Raw genomic sequence first — 25273 nt, forward strand, 5'->3', positions numbered from 1 at the left:
AAGGTCTTTGTGTTTACAAATAACTTTAATTTTTGAAATAACCAAGGATCGCTGAACAGTTAATGAGCTGGCTTGATGCTACCAGAAGAGTTCATACAGAAAATACCAATAAAACATAATGGTTAAAGGTATAAAACTAGATAAGACTGACTAGAAATAGCAGAACCTCTTAGTTTTCAGTCATCATATGCAATTAATGAAAAGTCATTAACAAGTATAAAGCAGCAAAACTTAGTAAATGAAAATTATAAAGCCATATTGTCTTTGTTAAAGTAAATATAACTCATTTTTAAAAGCCCTCAATTAGTTCCATAAAGCCTACTTGTGCATGCATTAAAATTGTGACACTTGAAAGCCCTGATCCAACTTTAACACTCACACCTGCAATGCAAGGTCCATGTTACTGCTAGCGGCAGAAAAACAAGTCCAAAGTGCTTAAGCTGGGGTGAGCAAGGGGAACAGCTAAGCTCCTCTGGATTCTGCTCCCACCCAAACCCATCTGGGAAGCTGGAGTAAGAATACCGTCTGATCCTTGTGTTAGTTTGTTCTGTGTCTCACGCTCTATTCTGTGGACCTCCCCTTTTAGTAATGTAACAAATGTTATATGTTTGAGGTCCCAATCCTGCCAGGTGCAGAGCACCCTCAAGGTTTGTTGACTATCTTTCATGGGAATTGACAGGCATTCAGCACTTCAAAGGATCAGACCCGATTTTGTATGAGGCTAGTACAACAATTAAAAATGTCTAATATCATAAGAATTCAAATTGGGGTTACCCCTGGAAATCTCATTTTCATGCTAGCCTGAGGTTAAAGTAATTGATTTTTAAAATCTTCCTGCATTTGTTGTGCATGGAAAGATGTCTTTTGTTTTAAACAGAGTCTCTTTACAGTAATTTTTACTATAGATAATTTTTGAGTAGATTGCCACTTACCCATAACAAAAAGTTTAATAAATTATAGTCACTTGCTATGCAAAAAACTATAATCCAAACTCTTTTAATCTCTAAATATTAAGTGGGAATCTTGCACACATGTTGTGTTCATATAATTGTACACACCAACCCTAATCCTTAGTGGGTATAAAGTTGGCAGAGCTCTATTTTCTTCACTACAGTAATACCAATTTATATCAGCTGAGGACCTGGTCCATAGGCCCTAAATCTTTTCCCAGTGTGAATTGTCTCTCAAGCTTTGTGTTGTAAACTGAGCCATTAAAACATGGAAAGTAATTAACATCTCAATACTGCATACTGAAATTTCAAATACATTAAAAGGTGTAATGCTTTGCAAACAAGGATTTAATAGGATTGGTCCTGTGGTTCCATGGTTATTAAGCACAATGGCCCAAATTCTGACATTACGTAAGCAGGAGCAACTCCATGAATTTCAGTGGAGATGCAGCCACTTATACCAGACCTAAATATCATGACCCAAGAGGGTTAAAAATCAGAACTTTATTTAGCACACCCCTATCTGGTTAAGTTCAAGGGCTGACCCTGCAGTCCTTATGTGGGTGAAAATGTATTTTAAACTACCAATAAAGCTACATGGAGTCTTGCTCACGTAAGAAGGCAGGATTGGACCCTGAATAATCAGTATGATACTTGCACACATCCACTCATCCTTTTTTTGTTTTTTTTTAAATACACTGATCTAAAGAAAACGTCTCCTTTCATGTTCTGATCCTTTTACAAGGCACTGTACGGTTATCAGTGTACAAGCCATTTTTTTGTCTGCAGGCAGTACCGTTGATATGGTTGATGCTTTCACCGATACAGTCTGACTGGGAATTCCCTTCATTAGTCATCTGAAACGCAAAAAGTTTTAATGAATAAGCCTGCGTTTGTATCAATCTCTAATCCCATACTTTGGCTGTAGGGTTAGGAAGCTGTCTGCCTGATTTTCCTCTTTCAGTGAAGCTATTCCATTCAGATCAATGGAGTTACTCCACTTTCACACAGGTGTATGCGAAAGGAAGCGTAGGCCCCATTTATGGTATTTCTAGAGTAGCCATTAGTATAAGATCTCTGCCTTAATAGTCATCCTACTGGGAGATTCAATTATTGCTCTCCAGCCCTTCAGGACATCATCAGAAAACACATACAGCATATGCTCTTTAGGGAACCTTGCAGGGCTATCTGTAATATGCCTATTTTTAGTGTCCAAGGCTAACACTGCAATCTATGGGGTCCAATCATGTAGGCTACTCACACTCAAAGGTATAAGATGGAAGTGAAATCCTTGAAACTTTTTGAAAATAATATTTAAAGAATATAGTCAGTTACTCAGCTCTTCATATTTGTTCAGTAACAGGAATCATAACAGATTGTTTTCTGTCTTCTCTTATCATAGATCAGATTCTGATCTCAGTTACATCAGTCTAGATCACTCACACCTCTGGGTTTATGCTATACCTCCAGTCAAGTCATTTGTATGTGCTTCCCCAACCCTTACTTTTCTTTTATGTTGTGCGGTTGTAGATCTTCCATTTCCTGTCCTGGCTCCAGTTGCTTCTTCCAAAGCTAAAACAAGCAAAAGTATTCAATGATCATGTTTTCATTGCCAAGCATTATCACCGTTACAAAATTGCACCCATAAAAAGGTGTAATGTCTATTACCTTGACAATACTGCACTTGAGCTACTAGCCACATGTTCACTGTACAGAAAGATAATAAGCTTAACTGAAGAACTAATTAACCCTTTCTAACACACTGCATTGGAGAATGATGAATTTATCATGATTAGTAGCCTGAGGATGGTAGGCATTTAGAGCAGAGGTGAAATTTGCAAGCTTAGCACTTCTGTACAGATCTGCCTTCAGGTTGGCACATAAATAAAGGGCCTAATTTTGACTTAATTTACACTATTGTAACTCCAGGATGGTGGAACAAGCCAGGAGATCTGGAACAAAATCAATAAAGCCAGGAATACCTTCAGGATCTTAAATACAGTCTGGAAATAATCAACACCAAAACCAAACTCCAGATTTATCAGAGCTGCGTACTTTCAACACTACTTTATAGTGCAGAATGCTGGGGAATGAGAAAGTATGAGATGTCCAAACTGTCTTCATTCCATGCAACCTGCCTCAGAAAAATCCTCCATATCTTTTGTCCCAGAACAATCTCAAACCAAGATCTATTGACATAGTGCACCCAAGAAGATCTGAGCACCATCATTGCAGGAGGCGTTGGAGATGGATTGGTCATGTGCTTTGGATGGAAACTGATTCCACCACCAGAGTGGCAATAAGATGGACACGTGAAGGCAAGCGAAAAAGAGGTCGTCCAAAAACAACATGGCGAAGAGCTGTGGAAGCCGAGCTAAAAAACCTCAGGCACAGCTGGGGAACCATTGAAAGACTTGCCAGAAACAGACAGGAGTGGAGGAGCTTCGTCACTGCCCTAAACACCAGAGGCGTAATAGGAACATGATGATGAACACCACTGAGCCAGATCCTCAGTTGTGGCCAAGAAGTACTCGATACAGATGAGGAATAGAGAATGTAAAGGTGCCTTTATGTGCCCACATTTTGGGGGTCATTTGGCATTGGGCCAATTGCCTGTCACAGAACAGAGGAGTCTGCAGGATTGCAGGGATGTAAAGGAGAGCAGAATTTGACCCATCACGTTGAAAGTTGTGCAAGGAAAAACTGATGAATCCAATATTAGAGGTCACTTTGAAAAGTTTAGCCATTTACTGATCTATCCAACACCTGTGCAACCTCTTTAAAGTCAGTGGGCCAAATCCTGTGATGAGTTACATCTTCTGCAACCCCATTAACTTCAAAACCCTTGAGGGTAGGAATTCTGCTGTCTACCATGTTAGGGGTATCACCAGAAACAAACAGACAATAATAAATAATGGGGATGTGGCAGAGGTAAGTGCAGGATTTGGCCTGACAGGTTCGCATCAATGTAAATAAAGGGCCCTATACATAATTTATAAAAAACTGCATTAAGAAAGTGTGTTAGGATAGAGCCAGGGGAACAGCTCTGTCAAGGAAAGGGAAATAAAATTTTAAAAGCCAGCTTTCCTGTGAATCTTTGCTGTGATTTTCTGCACGTAATGGTATAGATTTCAGTGGTTTTAGGGGGTGTTTCCGGCATATCATTTGGAAACAAACAAGGAGGGACATTCTGTAATGCATGCATACCTGTGAGGAGTTCATCAATCTGGTCCACTACAAGCTTTGCATCTTCCATAGTGAAGCACATGGGTGGTTTAAATTTCAGAATGTTTCTATGGGGTCCATCCGCACTCAGAAGGATCCGCTGTTCTTTCAGTCTGTGTAGAAAACAAATGATGCACATGTAAAAAGGCATCTAAGTGCACAATGTAACTTGCATATGTCAGGATTCAGAGAGGTCCATCAGACCAAACGCCAGACGGTTGTATGTAGATGTAACAATGCTGAAGGTTAGGGAATTACATCTGCTTACACCAGGTCAGGGGTTGGGCCACTGTCTGCGTCTTCTAATGCTAAATCAAAGGTTATATTAATTTCCAGTTAAAGTGGTGTGTGTATATCTGCTGGAGAAAAATCAAGGTTTTCAACCTCCTTAAGAAAAGGCCGGTAAAGGGTCAGATTGAGATTGCCCCCAGTGTACTTTATGCATGCACACAGAGGATAAATATTTACTTGTAGATAATATGCTGGGCTTCAGCTGTGGCAGGTGTTCTCGTCAGTTGATCCTTCACCAGATCTACTCCAACAAACAAGCCAATACCCCTAGAACATAAAGGGAGGAAGAAAGATAAGATCCACTGTCCAATAGCAAAGCCCCTCTCTTGCACAGATAGTAACACTGCTCCAACAATTCCAGCAAGTGAGTTAAATATATAGAGAAAGATACTACGCTTTCATCTACTAAGTTTTTCAATGCTATTTGTAAAGATATACACATTGCTGGCTTAATAAAGTTGCTTTGTCAGTTAAAGAGAAAAGCCTCTCATTACCTCCTGTAGGTCCAAACTACCTGTAACTTGATTCGTTGTTATTTATACTTACAGCTTGGATTGGGATTTTAACCCATGACATGAATAAAAACAAAAACCAGGAAATTTGAGTGGATCCATTTTTTTGGATAATTTACAAGACATAATCATCACTTATAATTTCCTCATTTTTGTCCTATATTCTTCGCCTATTGGGCTACCAGAATAACCACTTCTCTGTCCCACCTTCTGCCTGGGAACTTCTTGATTGTACCCTGAGGTACCTACCTGACATCTCCTATTAAAGGATGTTTTTCCTTTTGTTTGTTCAGCAGCTCTGTTAGATAATTCCCTACTCGTATGGCATTTCCTTGGAGATCATCTTTTTCAATTACATCGAGCACAGCCAGGCCAATAGCACAGGACACTGGATTGCCTCCAAACTGAAGGCAAAGACAAATGGGAAAACAGTGGTTGAAATTCTGTTCTGCCTCCATCCTTGGGGGCTTCACTAACATTTCCCACGTCAGTAAAATGTGAACAAAGCTTAAAGAAAGGGACTTTAGGCAACATTGTGCTTAGTCCCTGCTTGGTTGCTCAGGAAGAAAATGGGATACTGGATCCTCCCTCCCTTGCCCCTCTCCCCCCAACCATGCAGTGCAGTGGGGTGCACCCAAGATGTCCCTCCCCAGTTGTTCCTCAGCCTCAGGTTGCAAAAAACATAGGACCACAGGAATTGCCATGCTATATCAGCCCTGAGGTCCATATAGTCCAGTATGCTGTTATAGACAATGGCCAGAATTGGATGCTTCAGAGGCAGCTGCAATAAACCCTGCAGTAGACAGGGGTGGGGTAATCTGTCCCATTTCCCCTCCCCACATACACCCCGAAGGTCTCACCCTAACTCTTAATAGTTAAAGAGCTGTTTAAGCCCCAAAACATGAGGTTTTATCTCCCTTCCAATACTCAATTATTACAGCTCTGGATATTCGTGTGATCCATACAACTGTCTAATCCTGCCCCCCCCCCCCACTTTTTTTGTAGATTCAGAAGCTTGGACAACTACTGGCATTTTCTTGGTCCAGCAACTGTATGAGAGAGAAAGGGATGATGCTGTTGAGGCAGTTGACCAGCCTTCCATACGGAAAAGGTAAGATCCATTTTGAGTGTCCCCTCCATATGTGAGCTCAGAGGGACAATGTGAGCCATTATCTTCTGCTGGATAGGGTGTAACATTACAATCATTCATTCTTTTAAAGATGTTGATGAAATAAATTGACCCTGATGGTGTTTTTTCCAAAGTTCTTAGTGAATAGCATTTACGGCATTCCAGTCATATGGTTCCACAGCCACCTCTCAGAATCTCTGCCATCTAAAGCTTAAAGGGACTCCGACTAAGTAATGGAACTTGGTTGCAGTTAGTGACAAGACTCAGTCACAATGGAAAAGATGGCAGACATCTGACTGAACAGGCGAGACGAAATCAAAGTAGTGGCTTTGCAATATTTGCACAGCTCCAGTGTTTCCTGATACAGGGAGAGTGTTTAGCTGCCCCTGAGAGGTAAAGAAAATAAGGGCCCCATGGAATTCGGGTTCTCAATGGGAGCTGTTGATGCTGAGCACTTTTGAAAACCTGACCACTTCCTTTTAGGAGTCTACATGGGAGCAGAGCTCTTTTGAAAATCTGGCTCCAAAGTTGGATACTGAGTTTTTTGAAACTTAGGCCCTTACAGTTCTCCAGCTCTATGAACCCAGCGTCTTCTGCAAGCACTGAATACAGACTAAAGCTATTGTAGGAGTAAAAAGGAAGACTTTCATCTGGAACGTTACCGTGTTGAAATACTCCAATCCAGAGGCACCGAAGGCTTCAGCAATCTCTCTTGTTGTAACCACACAAGACATTGGATGGCCATTGCCAATTGGCTTTCCCATGGTGACAATATCGGGTACGAAGTCTTTGCCTTGCAACTGGAAACCCCAAAAATGTTTCCCAACTCGACCAAAACCAACCTGGACTTCATCAGCTATGAATACGCCACCTGCCTTATGCACATATCTGAAAACAAAAGGAACAGTCCAAATGCCACACCACATAATAGGATTCTAGTGTCCAGGCCTAATTTTAGCGCAAAGGAGGGTGTGTTACAGAAGTTTACAATTTGACTAAGTCCCTGTTCCCGATGAGCATACAATTAATTTAGAAGATTTCAGACAAAACCCCACAACTGCATTTTATGGTTGATGTTTAAATCACTCCATTTCAAGCTACTTGTTTGCTTTTTAATGATACACATATGGATTGTATTTTTTAAAGTGATTGATAACTGAAAATTCCATTGGACATGAGTTACATAATGGTATTTAAAAGGTGGAACAAAAATGAAGGACAAAAACCCCCCTAAGGGCACCCCTAAGGGATTAATAGAATAAGCCTGTAGCCTCAACCTATTACTCTGCGTAACTTCTCAGCTATGCCCATTCCAAGTATTGTACATACTCTGCCACTTTCTGGAAGTAGCCTGCAGGTGGAATTATTTGGCCTCCGCAACTCTGCATGGATTCAGCAATAAAGGCCGCAATCTACATAAAAGAAGATGAAGTAAGAGCAATGTTCCTCTATCTAGCCTTTGCAAATAAGCTAACGCTCACAGAAAGAAATTGTAAAGATCTGGGTGACTTTAATAACATGCTGGGATGGACAGCTGTGGTTTGTTGTCAATGTCTAAGGCATAACATTTCCATTAGGGGTGCCCAAATTTGCAACACCGAGGGCCACGCTGGCAGCCTGCCAGAAATCAAAGGGCCACATCCAGGACCTAAACCACCAGCCACTGATGTCCCACTGGCCTCAGTGGGAGTTGGATCAGGTTTATAAGGTCCATGTAAGTTTACATAGAAATTTCAATTAAAAAAATACATACTTACTGGTACTTGTGATTTCCCTGATAGATGAATAGAAATTGCTTAGTGTCAGGGAACACCAGCAGTAGAAACCTGTGGTGGCCAGGGACAGGGCAGACAGAGTTTGCATTTTTAGAACACCCTGGCTTTGCTTTGGGCACCCCTGCCTCAGGCAAATGACTAAACAAGCAATATATTAGGGCAAGGCACTTCACAAAAGAGAATCTATAGGTGAAGTAATTCCAGTTGCTAGGAATGAAAAAAAGTAGTTATTCCAAATCAGGAAGGGCAACAGCAGCAGATCAGATACACTGGAACATCAAGTTTTACATTCCTTGTCAACATTAAGTCTGTGCAGCACAGACAGTGTTACCCCAAATCTCCCAGGAGCGTCACCACAAGTCTGCTATGTAACAGATTGCCTCCCACACCGCTTGTGCAACCCTCCCTGAGCATCAACAGGTGCACGCGAGCTGGCCAGCAATGCAGTCTTCCTGGAAACAAGGTCGAGCAGTAACGTGTAAAGAAGTGTACACTATATTCGAAGAGGCACACTACTGCCAAACAGTACGAGGGTCCCCATAGCATGTGAGACTTTAGCCTTTATCACAACTTGCTCTGTCACAGGTCTACGGCACCAAAACCTAAGAAGATATGCAAAAGGAGGGAAAAAAGGAAGACAAGAAAAGAAAAAAAAACTGTCAGTTAGTCAAAAAAAGAAAAAAAAATTGATGAAGAAATTAAAGACAGGTGATGTAACCCTTTGGACTAAAAGGGGACTGTTTGATCCAATATCCATTGCGGTCTTTCTATTGGCTTCAGCAGGCTTTAGATCAATCCCTAGCAGTCTTCAAAAAAATTAGAATTGTCCCAGGAAGCACTGGGTAACAGACATTCAAATCAAATTTTATAGGATTTTGAAAGGATGCAGAATTGCTGGGAGTCAGTACATCTTGGCCACAACCCCTCCCATCTCCAGCCTTCCATGTCCCACCTCTGTTCCAGCTATCACCTGCCAGCTGCCACATGCATCCACGATTGCAGCACAGGTTATCACCAGCTTGTACTTGGATTCCAAGTTATGAGGCGTAAAAGTGCAATACATTTATCTCAATGTGCTTGAATGCAATGGTGAATTTAGAAACGTGATTTTCCTCATTTATCTGTTCTCCAGGCAGTGGTTTTCTAGATGTCCTGTCTAAGACTTTCACCATAATCTCTCAAACAGGACTTGAAAGCTTGACTGTGTTTCAAAGGCTCACGAAATAGTGAATTAAACAACTTTTGATTTATTTGCTCCTTTATGAGTCTATTCTCCTCTTGATCCTTGCATATAACTTTCATGGATGTTAATGAGAGTTATGAAAGTGCATCAAGGGGAAAATGGAAGCCTTGGAATATAAAACCCATAACAGAAGAGTGAAGGCAGAAAAGGAGAAGAAATTGCACTGTGTAGATGCTGATCTTTTGTCTCCTTTCCCCCCTATTATTTTGCCAACAGATGTAGTTTCATTACTAAACATGAACAGGGTTACAGTGTTTCTACAGCTCATGCTACAAACCTTGCGCCCACTCTTCTCAGCTTCTTCAATAATCTTTTTCACATCATCTGCATAAGCATTTGCTGGATCTGGATGATCTTCCCTGTATTTTCCTCTGTAGATATCTGGAGAATGAGCCTGAAAGCAGCAGAGTTTATTTCAAATGCATGCCTTCTTGCAATATTCATTTTCTATTGGACAGTTCCCAGTGTTTTTCATTAGGGATGTAACTGTATCGGAAAAAATACCACCTTCTCTCATACATATCACAAAGTTTGGATATTCTGAATTTCTGCCTTGAACTTCATGTACACTATTAGGAGTTGAAGCTTGTACCATGTATTACAGGAAAGATACTTTCCTCTAGATGTGAAATAAGTATTTGACTAATGTCTTCTTTTCCAGGGCTTAGCTCTGTTTATAGGAAATACAGAGATGAGTAAATGTGTGAGGGCAGGACTATTCCCCTTGTTTAAGTTTAACTTATTTAGGGAAGAGCCATGAAGTCATTATTCAGAGCAATATCAATGCACTTTCCCGAGTGGCAGCCTTAGCCACTTAGCGCTAGCAACCTTCCAGGCCTCCATTCTTCAAAGAGCCTTCCACCATATGCATCCATTCAGCCCATAGCCACCGCCAGTTCCTGGTCTATAGTACTGACTGACTCCAGTTCTTACAGACTGCAAGAATAGTTGATGCCCCTTCCTTCCACGGGAAACCTGTGCTTCATTTGTACCGCTTGGCTTCCTATTTTGTGAGAGAAGGTGGGCCTGCCACAGGCTTGCCAACCCCTACGAACAGTGTGGGGAGGGTTCAAAGGGCCAGGGAGGGGTCATTGGAAGGTAGAAACCAGCCTGGGGAATGTCATTGTCACAAGAGCTGTAGCACCAGTTCTAGAGTGGGAGATAGCTGGATGGAGGCCTACATATGACTTAGGGCTGGAGATTTGCAGTGGGAGGCTCACTCGAGCTTTAACCAGGTGAGTGCTAATCAGCTGTTTACTGATTTCCTTACCCATAAATTAATATATCATTACATTGTATTGCAATTCAGCATCAAAGCTAGTAATAAGCCACTTGTTACAAATCCAGCAGCAAACATTTCTGCTGAATTTAATCCTTTGTTATAAAATGACAGGAGTGTGTAGTATGACAGGTTAGGAATAATTTTATCTGGGGAAATAAAGCTAGCACACAGGCAGATTTTGAAATGACTCTAGAGGAAAGGGAAAAAACACCTACAAAGGACAGTAATTTATATGCAATTGAAAAAATACTCACCACATGCACAAACTCTTTTTTGCCCTCCTTCCCCAGCTGATTAAATTTATATGGACTAATGTCAATCAGAGAAGAAACATGACCATGGTAAGCACTGCAATGGGAGTTAAATGCAAAATCACTATCATTAAGGTTTTAGAAAAGCTAAAATTCACAACTGCACACACACACAACCCAGAATTAAAAAAAGTACCCAGAAACATGGGGGTGGTGTTTGTGAGGGCTGCTCAAGTTAATTGGACCACTCCTGGACCTAATGAAGGCAGTGGGAGTTTTATTATTCACTTCAGTGGAGCAGGATTGGAATCAATAAGCCAAATTCATCCCTGCCAGTGAAAGGACAGAAAATGTTGGTGTCTTCCTAAGTCTACCTGTAACAATGGCCCACAGGATTTTGAAAGGATGCAGAATTGCTGGGAGCCAGTACACCTTGGCCACATCCCCTCCCATCTCCAGCCTTCCATGTCCCACCTCTGCTCCAGCCATCACCTGCCAGCTGCCACATGCATCCACGATTGTAGCACAGGCAGGGCACAGCTGCCACTGCACTTGGGTGTTGGGATCCTCTCCCCTGAGGTATTCCACAAGGGCCCTTAACCTGGGATTTAGTAAATGTTGTCTGATTTTGGCAGACTCTAAAAGAGGGCTGCAAATCAGATAGTCGGGTACACAAACACTCAGATTTGCTCCAGTTAATTATGGAGGCACAAATTTTATAGCATGTCAAAAGGGAGGCTGGGCACCTGCCCTTTTGAAAAGTTAGTTCTTAATGTTGTAGCACCAGTTTGGCCACTGTGACAGTATGAGTCTAGGATTTACAACAACAACAACAACAACAAAACAGCATAGATCCACTAAACCCCCCTGTCCCCACCGCAAACCCACATATATAGAACTGTAAGTTTTCTAGTCCTGTAGTTGTCACATAGGTAAAACATTAATTGAGTGTAGCTCTGTGGATATTTTTCCTGCATAAGTGTGTGAGACCAGGCCTAGTTTAGGACATCTATCATGGTAGCTCAGCTTTCAGACCCACCAAACTTTAGTGTCCCTTCAGATCTCAGTTTACTTCTTGTTGTCAGATTGTGTCTCAAAACCTAGTTAGCATCGCTTTAAATGGAGCTGTCTATATTTAATTATAATGTTTGTATGAAGGCAACATTGATCTTTCACTGAAATATACCATACAACTGTATAGAGTTGACCTCTGAAGATACTGCGGAAATGGCTAGTTGCATTCTATATGCTATTCTGCAAACTTACTGGTCAAGGGTGATCACATCTTGGTGTCCGCGATACTGCCGAGCCAGTCGTAAGGCGAGGTCATTGGCTTCAGATCTACAAAATAATAAACACATTAGGGGACTATACACACACTACAAAATGGTTTATTGCAACACCAGGGCTAGATGGTTAGCAAGCACTTATCAGTCATTTTAATTTAAAACAGAAAAAGGGTATGGAATTGATTAATACAAACAATCAACACAGCAGGCTCTGTTATTCAGATTAGAATGCTATGATTCAGAACATAAATACCACATAAGAGGGAAAACAGCTCTTTGTATATGTATCAAACAAAGAGATGCTTTATTCCTCTAGCCCTGTTTGCTTGTGGGCACTTTACAGCTTTCATCCAGACCGCATCACATGATCCATTGTCTACAGCCAAGCTCTAAGATACAACCGCATTTGCCCTGATCCCTCAGAGACAAACACCTACAAGATCTCCATCAAGCATTCTTAAAACTGCAGTACACACCTGCTGAAGTGAAGAAACAGATTGACAGAGCCAGAAGGGTACCAAGAAGTCACCTACTACAGGACAGGCCCAACAAAGAAAGTAACAGAAGGCCACTAGCTGTCACCTACAGCCCCCAACTAAAACCTCTCCAGCACATCATCAAGGATCTACAACCTATCCTGAAGGACAACTCCTCACTCTCACAGACCTTGGGAGACAGGCCAGTCCTCGCTTACAGATAGCCCCCCAGCCTGAAGCAAATACTCTCCAGCAACTACACACCACACAACAAAAACACCAACCCAGGGACCAAACCCTGCTACAAACCCTGGTGCCAACTCTGTCCACATATCTATTCAAGGGACACCATCATAGGACCTAACCACATCAGCCACACCATCCGGGGCTCGTTCACCTGCACATCTACCAATGTGATATATGCCATCATGTGCCAGCAATGCCCCTCTGCCATCTACATTGGCCAAACCGGACGCAAAAGAATAAATGGACACAAATCTGACATCAGGAATCATAACATTCAAAATCCAGTAGGAAAACACTTCAATCTCTCTGGTCACTCACTAACAGACCTCAAAGTGGCAATTCTTCAACAAAAAAACTTCAAAATCAGACTCCAACGTGAAGCTGCAGAACTGGAATTAATTTGCAAACTAGATACCATCAGATTAGGCCTGAATAAAGACTGGGAGTGGTTGGGTCATTATAAAACCTAAACTTAATTTCCCCAATACTAATTTCTCCCTACTGTTACTCACACCTTCTTGTCAACTGTCTCTCTTACCACTTTAAAAGTTATTTCTCCTCCCTTGGTATCCTGCTGTTAATTGATTTATCTCGTTAGACTGACCTAACACTTGGTAAAGCAACCCACATCCTTTCATGTATTTATACCTGCTCCTGTATCTTTTACTTCATACATCTGATGAAGTGGGTTCTAGCCCATGAAAGCTTATGCCCAAATAAATATGTTAGTCTCTAAGGTGCCACAGGGACTCCTCGTTTTTTAACCTCCCCTTTGTACAGATAACACCACTTCATACAGCAGCCAGCAGCTGGGAGAACAATGCAACTGCCACTCATATTAAAGTTACAAAATTCGCAGCAGCTTCCCAGCCTCCACATGGACCAGATCCTGCTCAGCACCTTATAGCAGCAGGCCCAGATGAAGACCCAAGTTTACTCTGAAAGTCAGGGCTCTCACTCAGCACCAAACCACACTACTCTCTAACCATCAACCTACAGTACATCAGACTATCTTGTAGAAAGATTTAGATAGGCTTCAGTCAGTAAGACATCCCAAACAAAATAAATCATCTTTATTGCAATATTGCCCCCTTTAAAATATAGTACAACCCACATACCCCAATGATCCATTTGCTGGAACAAGAAGAAGCAACAAGACTTGTGATGGGGAATACAAGTCACTCTGAGGCTATGTTATAGCAATGACTGAATAAGGATTTTAGGTAGTACTGATATGTACAAGCTTGGCTATGCTAAATAAAAAGATCCACTCCCTTTAGGGATATTGGGTTATAAATCTATTTGGACTGAAGAATAACAGCATTTAGCATTTCGTATTAGAATGTGGACTGTTGATTAAAACAGACACACATAATGCCTCTACAGAGATCAACCAAAGAGAATTGAGTAAATTTCTCTGCTGAATTTTAATTTTGTGTTTTCTTTCTTTTGAGCCCTCTTGTTTCTAAATACACAGATCTATTTTCAGAAAATACATGGTATCAGCTCTTTCTGCTGTAGTCTCCTCTAGTTGTTATAGAAAAGGATCATCACTGCTTCAAAGTTTCCATATTGTGGGTCAAATCTGGTCCTAACAAAGTAAATGAGAAAATTGCCATAGATTCCAATCACAGCTGGATCTTCCCTGCTAAGGACCAATCCTCAGAGTTCAGGGCCTGTCCACAAAGCTTGTGATTTCTCTGGGGATCTATGCCAGAAACGAATATGGTGCTGCATATTCATGTTTGGCGGGGATCTGGGATTAGAATACATTTGAACATGTAATTTCTTTCAGTGAAGCCAAGAACGTTGACTAAAAAGGTTGTTAAACATTCTAGTTTAGTTTAACCAAATTATGTATTTTCCTATTATTTACATGCTGTTTGTTTCCTTTTCGCATAAGCTTGGCATAGACCATGAAAACAGACTAGTCCATTTCTCTTTGCTGAGGGTCACTTTCACTTTCTGGTTTTCATGGACTAAGACAATACAGCAAAGGTGAGGGTCACAAACACTGCACAGGATATTTTTGAGTCCGACCAAAACAAAATACAAGTTTTCCTAGAGTTATTTAGAAATAAATTTCCATGGAAACATTTGTATTAGTTTTGTTAAACCCTGTTTTTTCACAGTTTAAAATTTGGGCCTAAACTGACCTGACAAAGTCCTTTTTAAACAGCAACAAAATAGTGTCAATGAAAAATCCTTCAGACATACCCAGAGTTAACAAAATAGCAAATGGAGAGTTTCTCTGGCAGGGTAGTTGTGAGGCGCTTAGCATACTGGACAAGGTTGTCATGCAGGAATCGGGAATTGGTGTTGAGCAGTTCCATTTGTTTCACTGCAGCCTTTATCACATCTGGATGGCTGTGGCCAACTAAACGAGAAATTATGAATAATTACTGACGTGATCGGTTACTGAATCACAATAAGAGAGTCAGGGAGCTCTCTTGAATCTAGCACTGTCAGCTTGCCTTGAAAAAAGGATCTTCTGATTTCTAGTGGGAATGACGTAAACTTAGTCAATGGAGCTTTTGTACTTACCATGTGCGACGTTGTTGATGCAATCCAGGTATTTTTCTCCGTTCTCATCATACATATACTGCCCCTGAGCACGCACTATCTTGATAGGGTCTTTTGCAAAGAAAACTTTGCATGAAGGTCTAAAAAGTATAGAATAACATTATTTCAGCTTGCTCAGTTGTTGCCCTGCCTCAGAATCTTGAGAGTTGATGATCTCAGGGCTCAGGAAAACAAAAACTAAATCCCATGTACTCCTGCAGTCACAGCACAGGCAAAGCTGCCACTGACTTCAAAGGCACCTTCACCATCATATGGACAGCTGCTGAAGTCCAGGGAATACGCTATTTTATATCAGTGAAGTGGCAAAGCTTGAAATACTAAAATCACAAAAGCCATTCAGTAGATTATAGGTAAATGAGGCCATCTCTTCTATGAAGTGCCTGTGAAGCAAATATGATTTTTTTGTATACTATGTTGTAGTTTAACTGATGGCCAAGTGAGGCCTGAACCAACTCATTAAAATGAATGGAAAGGCTCCCATTGACTTCAATGGGAACAAGAGCAGGTCCTTAATGAGGTTATTTTCAAACCCCTGCTTTTGTATCTACGGGCTTGAACATGGGAACATAGAGAAAAATTAATCAAAATTAACTAAAGGAGTGATTTAAAAGTACATTAACCTCCTGTTTGGATATACACACACTCAGAATTGCAGTGGTGAAACTTAATTAAGGCCACTTGGATTCTGAATAAAAGCGTCCACACAGGAGTTTAATATGATTTAACTCATCCAATTTAAAACATAGTTTGGATTAACATTGCTGAGTGTCCCTGTGTACAAAAGTCCTGTGTATGGTTTCCTGTGAGCACAATGGAATGTGCACCGTATTGCATCCTTGGAAGTCTGGCTATGTTTGTCTGACACAGTCTTATTAATTTACACATAATATGAAAGTTTATAAAAAATTAACTCTCTGGAAATAGGATTAATTTTTAAGAACTTTTAAAAAATATATGGCCCCAAATTGATTGCACAGTGGAAGACTATGCTGAATTTGATGTCTGAGATTTATAGAGTTCATATGTTAGAACAAAATGCCAACATATGATGGGCTTAATTTTCAGAGGTGCTCAGCGCTTCTGAAAAATCAGGCTTAGGGTACTGAGATTTTCTGGGCAAAATTTTCAAAAGCGGCTAAGCCTTGTTTTCAAAAGCACCCAAATCCCACTGACTAAATGAGATTCAGGCTTCTAAAGTCACTTAGGCACGTCTGAAAATTTTCCCCTCTTTTTTCTGTTCTGAGCATGCAACACTGACACATATTCCTACTATACAGTTATATTCAGAAATATTACTGAACAGGGAGAAAACATTTAGAAACCTTTCATAGTACTTATTTAACCGAAGAGGGATGCGATTGTTTCCAAATAATAACACTGCTTTCCTAAAAGCATCCTTATTGTCCATTTTGTATGGTGACCTGATGCAATACAATTAATTGTATACATGGACCCTAACTGTTACTCATAAGATGTAATCTATAGTGTTTGAAATATTTTAGTGTCTGAATTTCTGCCTGATTAAGCAGTTACCTAGGGGCATCTTTCAGAGCTATTTCCCCTTTATTTACTCTTACAAATCTACTGCCATAAGACAATTCAAAAGTGAAATGGAGGTAAAGCAACAGACTGAACATTATCAAATATCATTTCTTTGGTACAGTTTTTCAGTTAGTAGTTGTAACTTCTTTCCATGAGATTTCCATTACTGTTTGCCTTACAGAGCCTGATCCTGCAATGTGTACTCAAGCAAGACTCCCAGATCACAAGATCTGGCCCTTAGAGATGACTGGCTCTACATGCTATGATGGCATTGATTTTTAAGCATATTAAAACAATTGATGGCACAATATGACTCTATACACCTAGGAGTCTAAACAAGTGAGTATTTTAGCAGTAGCATAATATTAGAAAGTCAGTGAGCAACTTTGTACTTTCATATCTAATGGTGATGAATTAGCTTTTCACTTGGCATGACCTAGTGAAATATTAATCAAGACCACACGCTCTGGAGAAAACCATATTATTTAACTTGTGGTAAATGATAAACAGGTATCGGATACACACCGTGACAAGGCTATAGTTCACATTTTCTTTCAATCCTGGCTCAGGTCACAAGAAAGAAAATAGTATTTGATGGCCTCACCCTACTTCCCATTATATCACAGTTGCACAGTCTTGACTAAGAAGAGGCTTTTAAGAGTGGCACAATAGGGAGCACTACAGAGTTGGTGTGGAAAATCTGCACCATAGCTGTCTGTGCGAGGTTACGCTCAAGACAAACCCTTTAGACCCCCCTTTTATGTTTGCTAAATTCGCCCATGAATTAACCAAACAATAGCATTTTAAAAATTTACTTTGGGCATTCTATTCTGTTTCATAGTTTTATGGTGCTCACTTTTGTGCAATCTGCCATCAAGTACAGTATATTAAATAAGTACCAGTAAGTTTTTGAGACTGCATTTGTCAGGAAGAGGCAAAGTCTTAAATATCGGAATTACAAACTAAAAAACTGACCTTCCTCTTGCTTGCTTTGTATTTCTTTCACCAGTTATCTACAATGAGGAGGTACTACCTATGTATGATGACTTAAATTTGATATAAGTAAACTCAACATTGTTTTGCCACACAAATGGAAGGTACCAAAGGAAGATGATTTACTACTTTAAGCACCAACTATGACATGTCAAAATTCCCTGAAGCCACAGGTTACCAACAGGATGACTCAGCCCTTCATATGTCTGAGGTAGGTGAACTAAATTCTATGCAATTTCCACTGTGGGTAAGAGACCTTTAAAACCAAGATCACATGCTAGGGTCTGCAGTTGCAGTGATAAACCAATTAACTTCAGTGCAGCTACTGTGAATTTGCCTGGGTGCAACGGAGGGCAGGCTTTGCTTGGTCTGCTCCAGCTTGAAGCTTTATGTAAGAGCAGGTGTTTACCAATTTTTCCCCTCTACATGACTATTCAATGCACTATCTGCTGGTTGCTGCCCTCCCCACTGGTAGCTCTGTATAACTTATGGGTTATGTAATTTTTCGAGCACGTTGATGGTCTTTGTGAAGGTTCTATAGAATTGTAAATGATTATTATAATGGCTCCCTGGATCACAAGGCTCTCTGTGGGAAAGCAGTATTACCATGTGCTCTTAACAATATTAATAACTCTCAATTCTTTTGGTCATTTTTATAGGTCTAGTATGTATTTAAATATGCAGCCCATTCGCTGATGCCCATTCCATTTATTATACAGGGCTCGTGGATTTCAGCTAGAATTGAGTCTATTTAAAACAAACTGTTAGAAAAACAACCTTAGAAGCAAAAAGCTACCTATTATTCTGGCTGCAAAATTCGTTTAATTCTCTAGTCCAGCTCTCCTGGCAGAAGAAGCACTTAAACTTGGGGATAAAATATGTAAAATGTAGCAGCCTCTGATCGCGGCTTCTGCTCAGCCTGTGCCGAAGGGAGGAAGACAAACCTCCTCGTTTTACGTAACCTCAGTGGAGGCTGGTTTATGTAACCGAGCGCAGGGCACTGACTGTCACACCCTGGTCGCCGCTCTGCCCCCGCAGCCTCCTGTTTGTCTCGGGTTTAGCCGAGGGCAGACGCAGCGTGTGTGCAGCGCTGGTGGAAGGGAGGGACCCCAGCAAGAGGAGGGGCCAGGCAGGAGGGATGCGCTGCGCGGAGAAGCTCAGGGGGCTGCGGGCTCAGCTGCCGGCCGGGTGGCCACAGAGGGGGCCGCTCCCGCCAGCCCCTTGCTGGGACTGTGCCCAGCTCGGTCCGCGGGGCTCGCCAGAAGCAAAGCCGGGAGCTCTGCGCCCGAGGAGGCAGCTCCCCCTGCCCCGCGCCTGGGGCCACAGCTCGCCCCCCCTCAGCAGCCTGGCCCGGCCCGGCAGTGCCGCGGGAGCTCTCCCGCGCCCTGGCCCTGCTCACCCGATGTGCTTTCGCCTCAGCTCCAGGGTCTCCGCCTTGCTGTACAGCTCGCTCATGCCGGCGCTGCTCTCCCGCGGGGCGCGGGGCGCTGGCCAGCTGTGCCTCTCTCGCCTCTTCTCCTGCCGCCTTGCGCTGCCCTTGTCCCAAGAGGCTGGTGATGGGGCGGGGAGCCGGGTTGTCTCATCTTCCTTTTATCCCGTCTTCTGCTCTGCCTCCTGCCAAACCCCTCCTCCTGCGCTATGCTCTGCGCGGCCCCCGCCCTGCCCAGGGGAGAGCCAGCCTCCCTCCCCTCTGGCCCAGCTCTCCTGGCCGCGCTGCTGGAAATGGGGGCGCGGGGCGCCGCACCCCCTGGCTTGGAGTGCTTTCCATCATAAACAGCGGTGTTCAATGGTGTTCACCCCCCCACACACACACTCTAAACATTGTTCCAACGGCCACTGCCTCCCCCTCTGGGCCACTGCTTCTCTGCTTTTCTCCTTTCACCCCATGGAGGACCTTCCTCAAGGGGGCTCAACAATTCCCTCTTCTTCACTACCTGGCTCCTCTTCACTGCCGTCGCCCGCGTTCCATGGAATAGGCCCATACAAATACTGTCGAATGTTAAGCCCTACTACTTCTACTGCTTTTCTATTTTATCCCCTGGATGATTTACTTCTATGACTTATTTACCTGCCTCACTGGGGTGCTGTGGGGATTACTTACCTCATGCTTATAGAAAGCTTATGTTAATTTGGCATCTAGGTTGCAGTTCTTTCCCTCCTGAGCTTTCAAAGCATTGTCCTGAAGGACAGAGTATTTTAGTTTTCTGGCCAAATTTCCTAATATTACACAGGGTTTAGCCAAAAGTGACCAATAAATAGTTTGGCTTCTGTCTGACTGAGAGGATAGGTCATTCTGCCCAATTGCTTAAACCCACAGTAGCCTAGCAAGACATATCTGAGCTATGTTTTTCAATGTACTGATCGAGGGTTCATAAAAAACATAAACAGCATAATCTTGCAAACATCTGAACTGCATTTTTACAAAACGGCTTTACTTTTACAAGGGACTAGGTCCAAAATTACTTTGCAGGGGACCCTTTAAAATATACACAGGACATTTGTACATAGCACACCACCTACACATCATAAATACTTCAGTGAGCTATGAACATCATTGCCTTTATTTTGATACCCAGTGTACACCTTTTTGAAAATTCCGCTTATCAAATTACTTTTGTTATGTATATCATCTTAGCTATAGACTCAATTGATGGGCAACCTAGGGTAGTTAAGTTAACCAAACCATAATTTAAGGTCTATAATATTTCATCTACATACTTCCTAGAATCCATCCATTATTACAGATCTAATATCTGTCAAAGTTCTAGCTGTAAGGCCAGGCAAATATATAAGAACCATCTTTGTTGTTCTGTGTTTGTACAGTGCCTAAGCACAATGGGGCCCTGATCCTTGACTGGGTGCCCTCTGTGCTTCTGCAATCCAAATAAATCATCATCATCTAGAAAACAGATTGCAGCCATCACTAATATTTTTGAATTCTTAAAGTGTTTTACAAACATCAGTGAATTTACCCTTATCCTTTACAACATCTTTGGAAGGCAAAGATCAGGACTTGAACTAGGTCAAATCATTGTCAGCTCTATGAGCGAATATTCTTTTCTTTTCTTTGTTAGGGTGCTATCAGTTACTCCAGAATCTAAATTTTAATTTAAAATAGCATGGCTATGCCTGCTCTTAAAACTCGACAGTGGCACAGCTGCAGAGTTGCAACAGCACTGCTGTAGCACTTCACTGTAGACACTACAGCAACCAGAGGGGTTCTCCTGTCACTGTAATAAAACTACCTCTCTGAGAGCTGGTAGTTAGGTAGATGGAAGAATTCTGCTGTCAACCTAGCACGGTCTACATGGGAACTCAGGTCAGCTTAACTACATTTCTCAGGGGTGTGGATTTTTCACACATCTGAGTGACATAGCTGGGTCAATCTAGTTTGCTAGTGAAGACCAGCCCTAAGACTCACTCTCTAGCTGTTATAGTGATAGGAAAAACTTTCAAAACCTAAGGTGTAACTGATGCAGTGATGTCTCCCGAAGGGCTTGTCCACACTGGAAACTTACACCGGCACAGCTACAGCTCTTGGCGTGTGAAAAATCCAATCCCCTGAGAGATGTACCTATCCCAGGTGTAGACAGCTCTAGGTCAACAGAAGAATTCTTCCGTTGACCTAGCTACCACCTTTCAGGGAGGTGAATTACCTACACCGAGGGGACAGCACACATAGGTAGAGTGTACGCTGAAGTGGTATAGCAGTGCAGCAGCTGTGTGGCTGTAGTCGTTTAAGTGTAGACATACCTAGGTAAGCAGGATTCCTGAAATGATAATTCTGAAGTGTGCTAACATTTGTCAGCAGACAAATTCCTTACTACTCCCTGCATCAGCTTGAGTAGCTGCTCTTCATCTCCATATTCGAGGGTCCTGGCCCTTGTAGGAGAGACATCAGAGAAACTATGCAACCTCACAAACAGGTGAGGTTGTTGCCAATCTGTGGGTCAGCGGATACACGGAGATAGGGGAATTCACCCAAATAGAGGAAGAGAGACTGGGCCCCACGTACATTTGCATAGGGCCTTGCTGCATGCCAGGATGCTGTGTTAAGTCTGAACCTGGCTTAGGTCTTGATCCAAGCCAATTTGTACTGCCTTTTTCTCTTACCTCCTTTTCTAAAAGCTGCAAAACAATGATGTGACAGACAAAATTCAGGACATGCACATTTTATACTGACCTAGTTACAATCCCTTTATTAAACTAATATAAACTAGAGGCAGCCCAGCCCAGACATTGTTTCCCTGCTTTATCATGAAAATTAGTGTGAAGGAATCTGAAAGGACGATGTAAGGGCATTTAAGGACAAGCCACTTTCCTTCACTGTCTGCATCTGCCCTCTGTTGGTAGGAAAAGCACATTAATCTCTGTCCATTAGAATTGTGCAATGAGTTTCACAAAATACCAATGGTGAGAGAGGGAAGATTATCACTAGAAATTCCATTTGGTATGGGAACAATAAGCTCCCGCAGCAAACGGCAGGTATAAACTAGAAATAGATTGTTAGAGAACAGCTTGAAAAAGGCCTTTACATGGCCAAGCAGGGGCAGAAAGGCAATCAAGAAGCCTCCCAAGGCCCACTGGCTCATAGTCTTTGCATTCCTTCTTCCAGAATCAATGCACTCGAGAGAGTAATCTGCTCCTAATGGATGGAACAAATTATGCATATCTCCCTCGCATTAACGCAGCTCCAGAAAGCTTGTGGTTCAGGCAGGCACAATCTCTCCAGTGCGCTTGCTGGGATGGTGGGCTCTGCATTCCTCCACCATCTCCACAGGGATGCGGTATAAATGCCATAAACTAGCCCCTAGTGATTCAGTGGATTGATAAGAGTTTTAAAAAATTAACCAGATATGCTCCATTTTGGCACACCTTTTTCATCAATATCTTTGTTTTTTCTTCATTCATTTTTCGAGGAATATGCAAAAACAAATTATCACAATGTGATGAGAAAGACATTTGAATAAATATTACTGTTGTTACTACTGACTTCAGGAGAGAAACAAATGCAAACATACAAGTCCATTCCATACCAAAAGTCAGAGCCCAGCTATGGGAAAGCATCAAAGTAAGGATGAGCTCTCACCACGACGCATGACATAACTGTGACCCTGTAGCAGCTTCTGAGTGCCACAAGGTATGAAAACAGTAACTAGCCAAGCAGAGTTCACCAGACTTAAGGAAATAATTGGTTAGGGTTTGTCTACACATGGAATTATTCCAGACCAGATTAGCTCTTCCCATCCATGTATAAATTCTTATTCTGGAATAGTTAATCTCATACCTTATTTTATTCCAGAACAGCTCTCCTGTGTAGACAAGCCCTTATAAAATATATTAGGTAAATAATAGACCATATATATCCTAAATGGAGGAGGAGCTGGGTGGTGAGGAAGCCCAGATGAGAAGGGAGTACTAGGAGAAAGAACTGTGTAGGCTGGCTGCTAGAGAATGGTGGAAAGGCTTAGAGAGTGAGGCAGATATACAGCAAGCTCAGAGACGGGCTGTTGAAAAGGAAGGAAGGCCAAGGTAAGAAGAAATGCAGAGAGGCAATGAGCAGTCTGAGGTAGCAGACCTTAAGTGCTCATCACAGGGTCCCTGTACTGGAACTCAGAAGAGAAGGAGGGACTGAGCTCCCCTGCTAGCTTCTGGGAAAGGTGATGTGGAAACTGTTACCTCTGTTCCCCTAAAAAAACAACTCAGGGTCACACTTGTATTAATTTTATTACAATGCCACTGTTAGGTCAGACAGAAAAGGGAAGGAGCTTATTTACACACCGCATTCATATTCACATTCACCGCATTCATACCCCCATGCACCCACACACTTACACAAAAGGAGGGTTACCGAAGACAGCATGGGAAGAAGCCAAGAAGCTGAAGCGTGATAGATTTGGTGTGTCCACCTGCGGTCACGGATCTGGGCTAGTGAGCAGGTCAAGGAGCCGCAGCTTGTGTGCATGGTTGTTTCCTTTTATTTTGGAGCTGGGCGCTCCTGTCATGTACACTGAGTTTTTCTTCTGTGTCCGTCACCGAGAAGCAGTCCCAGTCCCTGTTCCTTTCATGCGTCTTTTCTTTACAGCACTCCGTGATTGCCTTCTCAGGGCAGATTATATCAGACACACCTGGCTCCTGGCTCTGGGCTCTTTTCTCCTTGCAGTTCCTCTCCGCCCAGACCCCCATACACTCCCGTGGTTCACACCTCCTTATCTTCCGCACACACACTCCCTTGTTCACACTCTCTCTCTGATTGCGTGATGGGATATTACAAAGCTTGGCAGTTCATACAAGTGGTAACTTGAAAAGGTTACAGAGCTTGCAAAGGTTACAAAACTTAAAAGGCTATGCTAACAGTAACTGAAGTTACAAAGTCTGCAACAAGGTTGCAGAACTTAATGATACAAGGTTGCAGAACTTAATGATACAAGTTACAGATCTTACAATCGCATTTGAGTGGAGGCTTCACACAACAGAAACACCCTGACATGATGGGGAGAAGGACTACTGAGTTTGGAACTGGGCATCCAGGGAGGAAGCCCAGGGAGGTCTTGTTCTGCACAAAAGTGGAAGGACAACCCTGCAGAGCCTCAGAAGGGGCATCCAATGAAGTGAGCTGTAGCTCACGAAAGCTTATGCTCAAATAAATTTGTTAGTCTCTAAGGTGTCACAAGTCCTCCTTTTCTTTTTTCAGAAGGGGTGGTTTCAGAGTAGCAGCAGTGTTAGTCTGTATCCACAAAAAGAACAGGAGTACTTGTGGCATCTTAGAGACTAACAAATTTATTAGAGCATAAGCTTTCGTGGGCTACAGCTCACTTCGTCAGATGCATAGAATGGAACATATAGGAAGAAGATATATATACACACACATACAGAGGAGGTGGAAGTTGCCATACAAACTGTAAGAGGCTAATTAGTTAAGATGAGCTATTATCAGCAGGAGAAAAAACTTTTGTAGTGATAATCAAGATGGCCCATTTAGACAGTTGACAAGAAGGTGTGAGGATATTTAACTTAGGGAAATAGATTCAATATGTGTAATGACCCAGCCACTCCAAGTCTCTATTCAAACCCAAGTTAATGGTATCTAGTTTGCATATTAATTCAAGCTCAGCAGTTTCTCTTTGGAGTCTGTTTTTGAAGCTTTTCTGTTGCAAAATTGTCACCCTTAAATCTTTTACTGAGTGGCCACAGAGGTTGAAGTGTTCTCCTACTGTTTTTTGAATGTTATGATTCCTGATGTCAGATTTGTGTCCATTTATTCTTTTGCATAGAGACTATTCGGTTTGGCCAATATACATGGCAGAGGGGCATTGCTGGCACATGATGGCATATATCACATTGGTAGGTAGATGTGCAGGTGTGGTTAGGTCCTATGATGGTGTCCCTTGAATAGATATGTGCACAGAGTTGGCACCAGGGTTTGTAGCAGGGTTTGGTCCCTGGGTTGGTGTTTTTGTTGTGTGGCGTGTAGTTGCTGGTGAGT

General features: G+C 42.1%; 1 protein-coding gene across 1 annotated transcript; it reads right to left on the reverse strand.

Annotated features, from left to right (window-relative positions):
• Positions 1 to 6: 6 nt before the first annotated feature.
• ETNPPL (ethanolamine-phosphate phospho-lyase) lies at positions 7 to 19409 on the reverse strand. Its single transcript, XM_074950732.1, has 13 exons — positions 19187 to 19409; positions 15214 to 15332; positions 14887 to 15046; positions 11925 to 11999; positions 10662 to 10755; positions 9403 to 9519; positions 7437 to 7519; positions 6770 to 6995; positions 5228 to 5382; positions 4644 to 4733; positions 4158 to 4288; positions 2455 to 2522; positions 7 to 1807 (listed from the first exon to the last, which is right to left on the reverse strand). Exons 1-13 carry the CDS (start codon positions 19240 to 19242, stop codon positions 1673 to 1675), a joined length of 1509 nt encoding a protein of 502 aa, XP_074806833.1. The 5' UTR covers positions 19243 to 19409; the 3' UTR covers positions 7 to 1672.
• Between the last annotated feature and the right edge of the window lie 5864 nt (positions 19410 to 25273).

Source organism: Natator depressus, chromosome 4, assembly GCF_965152275.1.
Source record: "Natator depressus isolate rNatDep1 chromosome 4, rNatDep2.hap1, whole genome shotgun sequence".
NCBI lineage: Eukaryota > Metazoa > Chordata > Testudines > Cheloniidae > Natator > Natator depressus.

Excerpts from the sequence above, each read along its gene's own strand:
- ETNPPL (XM_074950732.1), bottom strand. The coding sequence starts at position 19,242 with ATGAGCGAGCTGTACAGCAAGGCGGAGACCCTGGAGCTGAGGCGAAAG. Across the intron at positions 6,996-7,436 it reads TACTTCCAGAAAGTGGCAGA|ATATGTGCATAAGGCAGGTG; the intron begins GTATGTACAATA and ends TTTTGTTTTCAG. Across the intron at positions 4,734-5,227 it reads CCTTTAATAGGAGATGTCAG|GGGTATTGGCTTGTTTGTTG; the intron begins GTAGGTACCTCA and ends TTTATGTTCTAG.